This window comes from Vipera ursinii (genome assembly GCF_947247035.1).
Source record: "Vipera ursinii genome assembly, chromosome: 1".
Lineage (NCBI taxonomy): Eukaryota > Metazoa > Chordata > Lepidosauria > Squamata > Viperidae > Vipera > Vipera ursinii.
The window spans coordinates 359,566,327-359,580,832 of record NC_139512.1 but is presented as its reverse complement, the minus strand read 5'-3'; the positions used below and the strand labels follow the sequence as shown (position 1 = coordinate 359,580,832).

Sequence of the window (14,506 nt, the reverse complement as noted above, 5' to 3'; positions counted from 1 at the left end):
GCTTTTGAAGAGGTTTCTGGCCCTCCTGAGAAGAGAGTTGGAGGGTGGCGGCATTACTTTTCACACCGGCACCTTGCAAGTGGCATACTTGTGATTGTGAAGCCAGGCAACAAATTGGTCTGGTGTGTTCATTCAAACCCCGTTGAAGGATCTCAGATGGTGTTGTGATAATATTCAGAGGCAAAATCAGGCACCCTTCGGAGGACCCAGGAGTGAGGACCTTTCCACCAGAGGGGAGGTGGACTGGGGGTGCAAAGGCTGGTCTGAACACAGCTCAAATTTGACCTTTTAATCAGGGCCCCTCCTTACCCCCCAAGGGCCAGGGGGGGGTGTAACGCACGTCCTAGTCCGGCATCTCAATACTTCCGTTTGCGCTCTGCGCAGAAGTTGGGTTCAGCACGTCGTGTGGGCCCAGAAGACTGGACTAAGTAATCCAAGGTTTAGTGAATCATAAATTACAAACCACGATTTAGTTAACCATAAACCACTGTTGGCTGCCACAGACCAGGAAGAAGTAACCGGGGTTATTAGTCAAGCTAGAATCATTTTAATCCCAATTCAGATTGAGTCCATACAGTTACTACTGTCTTAACTCTCCTTCGTCCTTCTGACGAACGTTTTGTTTAGGCCTTCCAGGTCTTGGCCTGCAAAGCGTTTCTGCTCAGGGCTCCCAATGACGTTTGGGGCAAATGGCAGCCCCTCCGGCCTCTACAGACACACAGCTTCTGGCAGAGACTCCTCCAGGGTGAGGCTGGTATTCTGCCAGAGGCAACTGCCCCCTGCTGGCCACCACTGGCAGCTCCACAGACCCTTCCAAGGCTGGGTGCCCACAGGCAAAAAAGAGCCGAGCTGTGGGCAGCAGGGGAGGCAGGTGCCCGCAGCTCCAGGCCAGTTGCCTGATCAGTGCAACGCACTGACAGAGATGCCCAAAGAGGCATCTATCCGCACGCCAGGCTGTTGCCAAAGACTCTTTTCTGAGCAGAAGGGAAAGGAAGGGCTCTGTGGGGCGTCAGGCAACCACAGGCAGGCTCCGGGTTCAAGTGTTTCCAGTGGCGAGGGCAGCCTCCAAAAAGATTGAAGGTTAGGGGCCCAATCCCTTCTGGCTCCCGGCAGGTTTGAAGCTGCGCTCCCCCCTTGTTTGTGGGAGGGTGCTGGACACAGCTGGGCTCCTGGGGCAAACCCAGAGGCAGGGCACGTTTGCTTCCCTGGCTGAGCCCCTCCGGGGGAGTCATGAGTCCAGGCTGCTGCTGCTCCCTCCACCTTCCACCTTCTGGTCAGAAGCCAGCAGGCCTTGAGCTTCAGCCATGCCAGGGCCCGCCTCTGCGGCCAACTTCCGTGGCAGCTTCTTCAGGCTTCTTGCCCAGGTGGCCTCCTCCTGCCCACTCCCCCAATGCTGTGGGACAGACAGTGGGGGGTCTTTGCTGCCCCTTCCAGCTTGGCCCACGGTCACGTAAATGGTGGTGATGCTGGGCTCCTGGATGCAAGCTTCCACAGCGGCTGCCTCCGGGGGCTCCGGTCTCTGCGCCAGGGGCTGGGAGCCGCCAGCCCAGCTCCCATGACCACTGGGATGGTGGCCTGCAGAGGCCCAGCCACTGTCCTCCCAGGGAGTCAGTGCCATGTTCTCGTAGCAGCTTCTGCCCTGGGAGTGGCATGAGGCCCCCGTGGGTCGGTTGGTCTGCAGAGGAGGAGCACCTTGGACTGGGCTCTCAGAGGCTGTTGGCTTCCGGGCAGGGTTGACGGCCTCTAGGGGGGCCTTGAGGCTCTGAGGGCCAAAGTGGGTCCCTTCTGCAAAGGAGACGGAGGGCCGCTTGCCCTTGGCAATGCTGGAGGTCCGAGGGATGGCAAAGGGTGAGGGGTGCACCGCTGTTGCCTCCAGGAGAAGGCTGCCCTCTGGCAAGGCTGAAAGAGGAGAAAAAGGGATTTTTTAAAAAAAAGAAGTCTGGACTTGGTTCTCTCTAGCAGTCTCTGCACCCCCAACCAGGTGTGGTGGTGCAAGGAGCACAGCTGAGCTGGCTTCCTAGGGGCCTTGTCCCACCACACCTGGAGGTCATGGCACACCTACAGCTGAGCCTCCTCTGTGCACTAGGCAGAAGCAGCCCCTTTCCTTCAGGCCTGAGCCAAGCCCATAGCAGGGCCATAGTGAACCATATCTGGAAACCGGGAGTTTCCAAGCCGCAAGAAAAAGCCGGGCCGGCAGACATTTGACAGTTGACAGCTGTCAAATGGCCGCCCGAAGCAACGGCGCACGCGCACCGCCCGGCCGGCCGCCATTCCCGTTGACAGCTGTCAAAAGGGCGGCCGGGGGCCTACGCGCACGTGCCAGATTTGACAGTTCCCGGAACTGTCAAATCCGCAGTCTTCAACTCAGTCCTCCGAACTGAGCTAAGCGCTCAGCTGAGAGGAATTCCCTGACAGCCGCGAGCTGTCAAAGTACCGTTTGTTGATTGGCCGTTCTCCGAACGGCGGGGAAATACTGTTACCTGATTGGTTGTGTCGTTTGACAGTTTCCTATATAAACCTGGAGTGTTTGACAGTCAGCTGCCGGGAGCTGAACCGAATAAACTTTTGAACCTTGCCTACGGTCTCGCGTCTGTCTTTGTAAAGACAATTCACCTGGCGACGAGGATGGGATCCCGGTACTATAGAGCTGCCTACTGAGCCGAGTCACACCGCAAAGGAGTTCCGATCCCTCCCGCTGACAAGTCACTGCTGAAGCCACTTGGAGGGCAAAGGAACCCTTTTCAGCAGCTTGAACAGTACTGTGGACCCAGACCATGGCAAATTTAGGTCACGTCAGAGAATTCGACGTCCGCCATCCCGAGGGATGGGAGTCGCACTGGGGACAAATTGAAGGCTACCTCGTTGTCAACAAGATAACAGAGGACCGCCACAAAGCTGCAGCCCTCCTCTGTCTCAGCGGGCCCGCCGTCTACGACATCGCCGTAGGGCTATGCAGCCCTGACCCCATCGCGACCATCCCGTACGCCGTGCTGACTGACCGCCTCAGCAAGCACTTCATGCCCCGTCGGTCCGAGCTATACTGGCGCCTCCATTTCGCCCGCCGCCGCCAGCAACCGGGCGAAACTACCACAGCCTTCATCGCTGGGGTACGTCACGCCGCCCGCAGGTGCCAATTTCCCGACCTGGAAGACCGCATCAGAGACCAGGTTATCGTCGGTCTCTCTAACGAGCAGCTCCAGCGGAAGCTGGTAGCCAGACCCACGATGGACCTCGCTCAACTAACGTTAGAGATCATGGCCTACGAAGACAGCCACCGTGAGGGCTCTCCGGTGTACAGAAGCAGCCCGGCCGGTTCAGTCCACCATGCCAGGGAACCGGACGACGAGCAACCAGAGACCTACACCGGCGTCGACGACATCATGTCCCGCTTCAGCAAAATGAGCGCCGACCACGGAAAGAACCGCAGGCCATACAGGCCAGCCGGTCCGGGTCCAAGACCCACCGCCACAGGGCCAAAACCAAAGTGTGCCAGCTGCGGCGGGGCTCACGCCAGAGCCACATGCCGTTTCAGAAACGCCAAATGCCACGGATGCGGGAAGACCAGGCACATTCGCTCAGCGTGCCGCAGTTTGAACCGGGAAACCCTCCACGAGCTTGAGGAAATTCCGGCAGGTAGGACCAAGGTCCCTTCCCCCGCCAAAGAAATTCCCCAGCCCTCAGTCTTGTCCATTCGAGCCAAAACAAAAATCTCGCCCATCCATCAGTTACAACCCAAAATTAAAATTTGGGTTAAAATTCAAGGGGTGCCCTGCGAAATGGAGGTCGACTCCGGTTCCTCAGTTTCAATAATGTCTTGGGACACTCTCAGAAAAATTGGGTTTAAAAATAGACGCCGTATTCCCCTGCAGCCCTCCAAAATACTCCTTGCAGATTTCCAGGGAGCCGCTATTCAATTAAAGGGGCAGGCACAAGTAAAAGTAGAATACAAAAAATTCCTTGGGCATTTAACGATCCAGATCACTGAGGCACCCAGGTCCACCCTCATTGGGTTAGACTGGTTCGAGGCCCTGGGCATCCACCTAGAGGGCACCAACCGCATACAATCCCGAAGATTAGAACAGGTTTGCCAGGCGTTCGCGGACGTTTTCGACGGAACGCTTGGCAAATACACAGGCACCCCTATAGACCTCAAATTAAAACCTGAGGTAGGCCCCATCCGCATCAAGGCAAGAAGGGTCCCCTTTGCGCTGAAACAAAAAATCGAGGCCGAATTAGACCGTTTAGTCAACCTTGGGGTCCTGGAACCAACAGACGGGGGAACCTGGGAAACTCCCATAGTCACACCAGTTAAACCAAATGGGGACGTGAGAATATGCGCGGACTATAAGGCGACTCTAAACCGCACATTAAATCCCCATGCATACCCAGTGCCTGCTGTCAGGGACGTGCTGTCAGAAATAGGGTCCGGCTCAATATTCGCCAAACTCGACCTAGCGCATGCCTTCCTTCAGCTACCTGTCACCCGGGAGACAGCTGAAGCACAAACCATTGTCACACACCGCGGCGCTTTCAAAGTAAACCGCCTCCAATTCGGCATCTCAGTGGCTCCTGGCATCTTCCAGGAAGTCATGGAAAAAACGTTAAAAGGAATCCCAGGTGTATGCCCCTATTTCGATGACATACTCATCACAGGGGAATCAGAAAACAACTTAGCAGAAAGGCTACAAGAAGTATTATTGAGATTTAGGAAAGCGGGGCTAAAACTCAAACGTGAAAAATGTTCTATAGGCGTCCCATCTGCAGATTTCTTAGGCTACAAAATTGACTCGCAGGGAATCCACCCCACGAACTCAAAAATCCTTGCTATCAAAGCTGCCCCTACCCCAAAAAATAAAACCGAGCTCCAAGCTTTCCTTGGACTGTTAAATTTTTACCATGCCTTCCTGCCAGGGAAGGCAACGATCGCAGAACCCCTCCACAGGCTGCTCGATAAAGGGGCAGCCTGGCAGTGGACAACAGCCCATGAAAACAGTTTTAAAACACTCAAACAAATGCTTTCCAGCAACGCCACTATTTCCCACTATAAAGAAGACAAACCCCTCTGCCTAGCCTGCGATGCATCCCCTTACGGGATTGGAGCAGTTTTAAGCCATTTAGACAGCAACGGCACCCAAGCCCCGGTGGCATATTATTCCAGAACTCTTTCCAAAACGGAAAGAAATTATGCCCAGATAGATAAGGAAGCCCTGGCAATTGTGGCAGGAATAAAAAAATTTCACGATTACCTTTATGGCCGCCCCTTTGTGATCTACACAGATCACAAGCCTCTGTTAGGACTATTCACCTGGGACCGTCAAACCCCCCAAATCTTATCGCCCAGGATGTTGCGCTGGACAACATTCCTCGCAGCATATTCCTACCAGCTAATATACAAGCCAGGACACCAAATGTGTCACGCTGACGGCCTCAGCAGGTTGCCCCTACCACACACAGAACCAGACCCGGCCCCAGCAAGCAACATCCTAGCTATTCAAGAACTCCAAGAATGCCCACTGACAGCGAAGGATATCGCTGCCGCAACTTCCCAAGACAAGACACTTAGCAGAGTGTTAGCATGGGTACACACTGGCTGGCAAACCTCCTGTCCAGACACAGAATTTCAGCCGTATTTCTCTAGGCAAAATGAGTTAACGTCACACCTGGGATGTTTGCTCAGGGGGTGCAGAGTAATCGTACCACTTAAACACAGACCAAAAGTATTGCACACTTTACATGAGGGCCACCCAGGAATCGTAAAAACAAAAGCCCTGGCCCGCAGCTACGTCTGGTGGCCGGGAATAGACCAAGACATAGAAAAACACATCGCAGGTTGCTATTTGTGCCAAGAATCTCGCCCACTCCAACCCAGAGCCCCAATTCACAAATGGGAACTCACAAAAAACCCCTGGTCCCGCATCCACATTGATTATGCCGGACCTTTCCAAGGGCAGGTCTTCCTCATAGTTGTAGACAGTTATTCCAAGTGGCTGGAGGTTCTCCCGGTTCACAGCACAACCTCTGCCGCAACCATCCAAACCCTCAGGGGAATCTTCGCCACACACGGTCTCCCCGACGTAATTATATCAGACAACGGCCCTCAATTCACTTCTCATGACTTTCAGATCTTCACGAGGAGCAATTGTATTAGGCACTCGACATCGGCTCCCTTCCACCCATCGTCTAACGGCCTTGCGGAGGTTATGGTGAGGACCACCAAAGACGCCCTCAAAAGAATCATCACGGGGAACTGGCACCGTCGCTTGACACAATTCCTCTTAGCCCACCATTCTACCCCCTGCACCTCCACCGGCAAAAGCCCAGCCGAACTACGATGGGGCCGCCGCCTGGTGACAAGGCTCGACAGACTCCACCCCGACAGATCGGCAGCCGAAATGACACCAAGCACCCAGCCAAAAACATTCTCCAAAGGACAAAATGTTTGGTCCCGAGATTATGGGGGAAGGGATAAGTGGGTTCAGGGGGTTATCCTGGACCAAACAGGACCATTATCTTACACAGTGGACACTGGGACAGGACTCACGCAACGCAGACACACAGACCAGCTCCGACCTAGGTCACTTCCCAACCCCCCTCTACAATCGACTCTGGGTGAGCCTTCGCCAGCCGACACCCCCGGACCTGATGAACTCTTCCCCCCCAGGACCTACAGCCACCAGCCGAGCCCCACCAAGAAACATCTCCTCCGGCTACGCAACCCGAAGGAATCACCCTCTGTCCCCGACGGTCCGGCCGAGCCAGAAGACCCCCCGCATACCTCGCAGACTTTGAATGGAAGGGAAACCCTCCATCTGTCAACAAATCTGTTAACCATACTGTTTTAAAACGTTCAAATGTTGTTAGGCATAACATACCTGTTCAGGGGGGGGGGGAAAGGGGGTGAACCATATCTGGAAACCGGGAGTTTCCAAGCCGCAAGAAAAAGCCGGGCCGGCAGACATTTGACAGTTGACAGCTGTCAAATGGCCGCCCGAAGCAACGGCGCACGCGCACCGCCCGGCCGGCCGCCATTCCCGTTGACAGCTGTCAAAAGGGCGGCCGGGGGCCTACGCGCACGCGCCAGATTTGACAGTTCCCGGAACTGTCAAATCCGCAGTCTTCAACTCAGTCCTCCGAACTGAGCTAAGCGCTCAGCTGAGAGGAATTCCCTGACAGCCGCGAGCTGTCAAAGTACCGTTTGTTGATTGGCCGTTCTCCGAACGGCGGGGAAATACTGTTACCTGATTGGTTGTGTCGTTTGACAGTTTCCTATATAAACCCGGAGTGTTTGACAGTCAGCTGCCGGGAGCTGAACCAAATAAACTTTTGAACCTTGCCTACGGTCTCGCGTCTGTCTTTGTAAAGACAATTCACATAGCACCCCCTCACCACCCCCATCCTAAAGAAGGGGGGTGTCCACCTAGTCTCCAAAGCACCTGAAGGCAGGACAAGAAGCAACGGATGGAAACTAATCAAGGAGAGAAGCAGAGTCTTATCAAAAAGACTTTTGTTGATTTTTATTCTAAGTTGTATGCTAGAGATAAGATTAGAGATGTAGATATAGATAATTATTTGATAAGAGCTAATATTCCTGTTCTTATGCAAGAACAAAAGGAAGGGATGAATCAATTGATAACTGATGAAGAAATTTTTTTAGCAATTAAACAACTGAAAGTGGGTAAGGCGCCGGGTACGGATGGATTGACTGCTGTGTATTATAAAAATTTACAGTTAGAGATGGTGAAGCCTTTAAGGGAATTGTTCCAGACAATTCAAATGGGAGGAGGGGTACCTCCGTCTTGGAAGACTGCTTTTATTTCTTTGATCCCGAAGGAAGATCAGGATGTCACCCAAGCAAAAAATTACAGGCCAATATCACTTTTGAATGCAGACTACAAGATATTTGCCAAAGTTTTAGCTAACAGATTAATTCATGGTGATCAAACTGGGTTTATAAGCGGTAGACAAATGAAGAACAATGTGAGACATATTGTAGATTTGTTGGAATTTTTGGAAAGAAACAATCAGATCCCTGCAGCGCTGATCTTTTTGGATGCTGAAAAAGCCTTTGATCAATTGGATTGGCAATTTCTGATGAAAGTATTAGAGAAAATGGAATTTGGGGATAAATTTTTACAACCAATTAGGGCAATATATCAAAAGCAAACAGCCCGCATAATAGTTAATAATAGTCTGACTGAAGTATGTAATATTGAAAAAGGTACAAGGCAGGGGTGCCCGTTGTCACCTCTATTATTTGTTTTAACATTGGAAATATTACTGATTAAAATACGTGATTCGGATAAAATTAAGGGAATTCGAATTAGAGACCAGGATTATAGATTGAGGGCGTTTGCAGATGATCTGGTTGTTACAGTGACTCAGCCTGATTATTCAGTTGTAGAATTGATGGAGATAATAACGCAATATGGGAAAGTTTCTGGATTTAAGATCAATATACAAAAAACTAAAATGTTGCCTAAAAACATGACAGTATCACAAAAGGCTGTTTTAGAAGAGCTAACGGGATTTGAAATAGTTAAAAGGGTTAAATATTTGGGGATATATTTGTCATCCTCAAATGTGAAGTTATATAAAAATAATTATGAAAAGTTATGGGGAAAAGTACAAAAAGAATTAGTTGGAAAAAATTACAATTATCTCTATTGGGAAGAATTGCAGCAGTGAAAATGAATGTTTTGCCAAAAATTTTTATTTTTATTTCAAATGATACCTATACTTAAAAAGGATTTAAATTTGGAGGAATGGCAAAAAGGAGTTAATAAATTTGTTTGGGCAGGGAAAAAGCCACGAGTTAAATTTAAGATAATGCAAGATACGCGTGAAAGAGGTGGTCTTAAAATGCCTAATTTCAAATTATATTATGAAGCTGCTGCTTTGTCAGCGATAAGTGACTGGTTTAATTTAACACAAGCGAGATTATTAAATCTTGAGGGTCATGATTTGTTATTTGGATGGCATGCATACTTATTGTATGATAAGAAGGTGGATAATGTGTTCAAGATACATATTTTAAGGTATGCTCTGTTGCAAGTTTGGAAAAAGTACAGACACAAGTTAAATTATAAGATACCTATTTGGGCAATACCTAAACACACAGTAGAAAATATAAATGTGGGATTTAAACATGATGTGACTACATATAAGGAAATTTTAAGTTTGGAAAGGAATGTATGGCAATTAAAGTCATATAACATTTTAAAAGAAGAAAAGATAGTACAAACTTGGTTTCAGTATGGGCAATTACAGGCTAGGTGGAAAGAGGACCAGAAAACTGGTTTTTTGATGACTGATGAAAACTTGGTAAAGCAAATCAGAGATCAAGGTCAAGCACATATAAAAAGGATATATCTTGCATTGACAGAAATTGATTCAGAAACGGAACTCGTTAAAGACTGTATGATAAAGTGGGCTCAGAATTTTCAAGAAGTTATCACAATGGATACTTGGGAAAAGATTTGGGTGAGAAATGTAAAATTTACACAGAGAACTTTTACAAAATGTTTTATAGGTGGCATTTAGATCCTAAAAAAATAGCAAGTATGTATCCGAACTGCCGGCCCAAATGTTGGAGGTGTGGTTGTGAGGATGCAACGTATTTTCATATATGGTGGACTTGTAAAAAGGTTAAAGCTTTTTGGATTAAAATTTGGTGGAATATACAAAAGATATTCAAGAAAAGGATAAAGTTTTCTCCGCAATTGTTTTTATTGGGTATTATCACAGATACCACCGTTGTAGATATTAAATTGATGTTGAATTTAATTACGGCAGCAAGACTTTTAGTAGCGCAATATTGGAAGAAGGAAGAACTGCCGACTATAGAAGAATGGACTTTAAAAGTTTCTAACTTGGCGGAGATGGCAAAGATTTCAGCGTATTTGAAAGATCAATCGCAACAGAGATATACTGTGGAGTGGAAGAGATGGATAGATTATATTCAGAACAAATATGGGACTAAAAAGTTTCACTTAGCATTTGAATAAGTAGCGGACTTATATGATGTATAATTAGCTTGTAGTTATTTTATTAAGAGTTAAAGTGCGATAGAATTTAATATCTTATTGTTGTTTGCATATTTTAGATTATGTTTGTTCGTATTTTTATACCCTGTATTTAGCTCTGGGAAGTCGGGGAGGGGGGAGGGGGGAGGGGAGAGTTGGGGAGGTTTGGGGAGAGGGGAGGGGGAGGGGAGGGGTTTTGTATTTAAAAATGTACTGTAAAACTTTTCAATAAAAAAAAAGGAGAGAAGCAACTTCGAAATAAGGAGAAACTTCCTGACAGTTAGAAGAATTAATCAGTGGAACGGCTTCCCTCCAGAAGTTGTGGGTGCTCCTCACTTCTGGAGGTTTTCAAGAAGAGACTGGGCAGCCATTTGTCCAGAACAGTACGGGGTCTCCTGCTTGTGCAGGGGGTTGGACTAGAAGACCTCCAAGGTCCCTTCCAACTCTGTTTGCAAGCTCCCTCCCTCCCAAGGGATCAGCAGTGAAAGCAGAGCAGGACCTTCGGGGACTTGCTCAAAGTGGCTTCGGGCCCAGAGGGTGCTTTTCCCTGGCTTGGCGCTGAAGTCCTTTAGCACGGTGATGGCAAGATTGATTTAGGCTCATGGGGGAGGGGATCCCCTACCTCTCCCCCCCTCGCACTCCTACCTTCACTGTGGGGGAGAGCAGACTGCAGCCCTTGGCAGCCCCCCCTTTCTTTGTTGACTCCCTCGGAGGAGGAGGAGGAGCAGAAGGAGCTGTCCGAGGGCCAGGCAGCAGACGTTGGTTCAATGAAACTGGGGTTGAAGGGCGCCTCCGGGTCTCGGTGGGTGACTGAGAGAGGACAAGCATCAGAGCAGGGGTTGGCTGTCAGGCGCCACCCTTCCCACCCCAGGCCCTGCCCTCGACCCCCCTCGGCTTCTGGGACAGCAGGCAAGCAAGGGGGCACAGAAATAGAGACCCCTTTGCGCTGAAGCTGCTTTGGGCAGCCCCTCACCTGTCACCCGTGGAAGCTTGGAGCCCCCTCGTGAGAAGCAGGGCAAGCTGGGAGGGATGCTCGGCAACATGGCCATCAGGCGGTGCTTGGCTGGAGGGAAGCGATCCTGCTGGGCCCCTGGTGCCCTAAGAAAGAGGGGGCGCTCAGACCGGGAAGACACCCATTTCCCCTGTCCAGGCCTCCTCCAGGGGCTCATTTCTCTGGGGTCATGGGGGCAGCTTGAGCAAGAAGGCACGGATGAAGCTTTTTGCCCCCCTCCCAATATTGGACCAGACCAGACAAGCTTCCCCACGTTCCTGATTGTTCTGCTCAAACCCGTCTGAGGTGGGGATCAATCCAGTCCCAAGAGCCCCCACCACCACGGACCCAGCCAAGGAGGGCCCATTCCCCAGGCAGAGGTTCCTGCTCTTCTGGCTCCGGGTGTGTGGGGGGCTCTCACCTGTCCACAGAGGCTGCCCCACAGAGGCGGTGGCAGCAGCAGCAGCAGAAGCAGCCCAGCAGGAACAGGAGCAGGAGGGGGCCCAGGATGCCTGCCAGGAGGGCCCCCTGGCCTTGGACTCCTGGGAGAGGAGGGTAAAAGTCAGAGGAGCGAGGAAGACCCCCTCCCCAGGGGGCGCCTTCTGGATCAGCCTCAGGTCCAGCCCAGGGAAGGGAGACTCACCCCGCTGGCAGTCTCCAGAGAAGGGGTGGCACGGTCCCCCTGTACAGGGACAGGCTGTGGAGCAGTTGGGGCCATGGAAGGCTTCCAGGCAGGTCTGGTTGCAGCTGCAAAGGAGTCAGAGAAGAAATGGGGCACGGGTGTGGTGGGGGGGAAGCAGGGCATCCCTGCCGCTGCCCCAGCTCGTTACCTGGAGCCCCAGTAGCCAGGCTGACAGAGGCAGGTCCCAGAGGCAGGATCACAGCTCCCATGGAAGCAGTCGGGGCAAGGGAGCCGACAGCCCTCTCCAAAGAAGCTGGGGGGGCAGGAGGCCTCGCACCTGCATCAAAGCCATGGTGCTTGAGGGGCAGAAGTTAGGAAAGGACAGGGCCCTCTACGGGGCGGGGACAGGTTCCCACTTGTAACCCCTCCCCCCCAGCTCTGCAAGGCTTCTCCTGCTGCGCTTGCTCGCTTCCCTCCCAATTTATGGCAGACAGGAAGGCCCCTGCTGCCCGTGCAGAGGGCCCAGGCTCACAGCCCCACCTGGCCCCCACGAATCCAGCCTCGCAGTTCCGGCATCGTCCTGTTTGCGGATGGCAAGTCTCTCCCCGGCGACAATGGCGGGGGCACGGCTGCGTGCAGTTCTCTCCATACAGCCCCAGAGGGCACGGCTGCTGGCAGTGGGTCCCATTCCAGCCAGGGTCGCAGGCCAGGCAGGCCCCCTCCACAGGGGAGCAGGGCTCTCGGTTCCTGCAGTGGCCGCAGCTGCAGGGGCAGGAGAGAGAGACTGCAGCTGGCCCACAAGCAGCCCAGCACTCAGCTTCTCTGCTCTTCCCTCAGCCTGCTTTGGGCGGGCAAAGGGCACACCTGGCTCCCCTGAATCACAGGCTTCTCACCTGTGGGCACACTGGGGTCCGTAAGTCCCCCCCAGGCAGGGCTCTGTGCAGCTGGGGCCTCTGTAGCCAGCATCACACGTGCAGCGTCCATCCTGAGGTGCGCACAGGCCGTGCACACAGTGGCACAGGTGCTGGCAGGCTGGCCCCCACCACCCTGCTGTGCATTCGCATCGCCCAGACTCCTGGGCACAAGGCGATCCGTGGCAGCTGCAGAGAGAGGCACATCGCCTGCCCCACCAGCCCCGATGGCAGAGGCAGCGGCCGGTGGCCGGATCACAGCGGGAGCCTGAGAGATTGCACTGGCACTGCCTCCGACAGTCAGGGGCCCACCAGCCTGGATCACACCGGCAGGTGCCTGTGACAGGGTGGCAGTGGCCTCGCTGCCCACACAGGCAGGCCGACTGGCAGAGCAGCCCCCACCAGCCCGGATGGCAGCTGCACTCTCCGCTGGCTGGATGGCATCTGCCGTGGGGATGGCAGCGGCAGTTTTGCTTGCAGTCTGGGCCCCAGAACTGCTCCGGGCACCCTGAAAGAGAACCACAGCACCCCTCAAACCCTGGACCAGCCCCCTCCCCCACTGTAAGCCTGGCTGGCAGCAGGGTCTGTGTGAGGAGCCAAGTGCCCATGGACCCCAGCGCCCGTCCAGGTGCCAACCTTAGGAGCACTTTCCTGCCCAGCCAGGCAAAAGGGATCGGGCGGGAAGCCGGTCCGTGGCCAGGACGTGAACCCGAACAGGGCCGGGCAAGGCAGGGTTTGGGTGGGGGTCACGAGTCGCCCACTCCTGATGGTCCCCGCACAAAGCGGGAGGATGGTAAAAAGGGAGGATCCGGGGTTGCCTACCGACCCCCTGAGTTGGGGGTTCCTTGGCTGTCCCCCACTGGGCCATACTCACGGGCACTGCAGTTGGCCCCGAAATAGCCCGGCTGGCAGCGGCAGACCGATGGGCGAACACAGACCTCCCGCTCCTGGCAGGCCTCGGCGCCCAAGCAGAGGGCTGGGGGAGAGCGAGGAGCGAAGTGAGTCCCCCCCCAAAAGGGGGCGCGAGGCATCAGCACAGCGGCCACCGTTCTCGGCCCGGAGGGGCGTTCCCGGGGCAGAAGGAATCGCGTCGGGCCCGGGTCCCTGCCCGGCCTTTGCCCCTCCCCCTCGCCGTCCCGTATTCCAGACGGGGGGCGGTGGGTGCGCGAGCAGGACCCCCCCGGGGGAAAGCAACTCACCGCGGGGGCACTCGGGCCCCACTTGCTCCCATCCCGGGCAGCAGACGAGGGCGGACGGCAGACTAGCGGGAGAGAGCGCGCTCTTAGCCAGAGGGAGCGGGAGCCCAACCTGAGCCAGCGGCCCCCACCGACACCCGGCCCGGCCTGTGCTCGGCGGAGCCACCCGCCTCCTCCCGTCAGGTGCGGAAAAAGCCTTCCGAGTTCTCCCGGAGGAAACCGCTGCCGAGCAGGACCGTCCGGCGCACTCCCAGGCGAAGCGGCGCTGCTCCGGGCTCTTGGCCGGACGGAGGAGCGAGGCTCAAATAGCCCCGGCAAGCGGCTGCCGACCGGGAGGCCTCCGCAGGGCTGCCGTCCCGGGTCCTTGCCTTCCCGGCCGGGCCGCGGGGGCCGCGGGCGCACCGTAGCGGAGCTGGGAAAGAATGGGCGGAAAGGGAAGGCGCGGCCGACGGCCGGGAGAGAGCCGCAGCCAGCAGGTCAAGGCCGAAAGGCGCCCCGCTCCAGAAGCTCCTCCGGTCCCTGGGGCGGAGGCGCCCCGCCACCCTCGGCCTTATCCCGGCCGGCCAGAGCGGAGCGCACGGGCGGCCGTCGGAGAAACGGGGCCGGCTGGCTGCCCCCTACCTATCTTCCGCCGTGCACACGTGCCTTCCCCCGGGCTCCAGCTCCGGGGAGCCGCGCCCAGGACCCGGCAGGCCGAGCCACAGCAGCAGCAGAGCCCAGCGGCGCTCCATCGTCCCGGGGCCCGGCTGGGAGAAGTCGGGCGG

The 14,506-nt window shown here is 54.2% G+C and overlaps 2 protein-coding genes across 2 annotated transcripts in view; one reads left to right on the top strand and one right to left on the bottom strand.

The window, feature by feature from the left end:
* Nucleotides 1-14,506, top strand: part of RPA1 (replication protein A1) — a 216,070-nt gene that overhangs the window by 19,044 nt on the left and 182,520 nt on the right. The window lies entirely within an intron of this gene.
* SCARF1 (scavenger receptor class F member 1) lies at nucleotides 547-14,473 on the bottom strand (the record flags this gene model as incomplete). The annotated part of the gene is given in 12 exon segments (XM_083350243.1): nucleotides 547-1,234; nucleotides 1,236-1,899; nucleotides 10,668-10,832; nucleotides 10,996-11,120; nucleotides 11,435-11,555; nucleotides 11,657-11,760; nucleotides 11,844-11,972; nucleotides 12,176-12,397; nucleotides 12,529-13,054; nucleotides 13,421-13,522; nucleotides 13,746-13,807; nucleotides 14,364-14,473. Coding segments are annotated over 12 exon segments (2,664 nt in total). The 3' UTR covers nucleotides 547-900.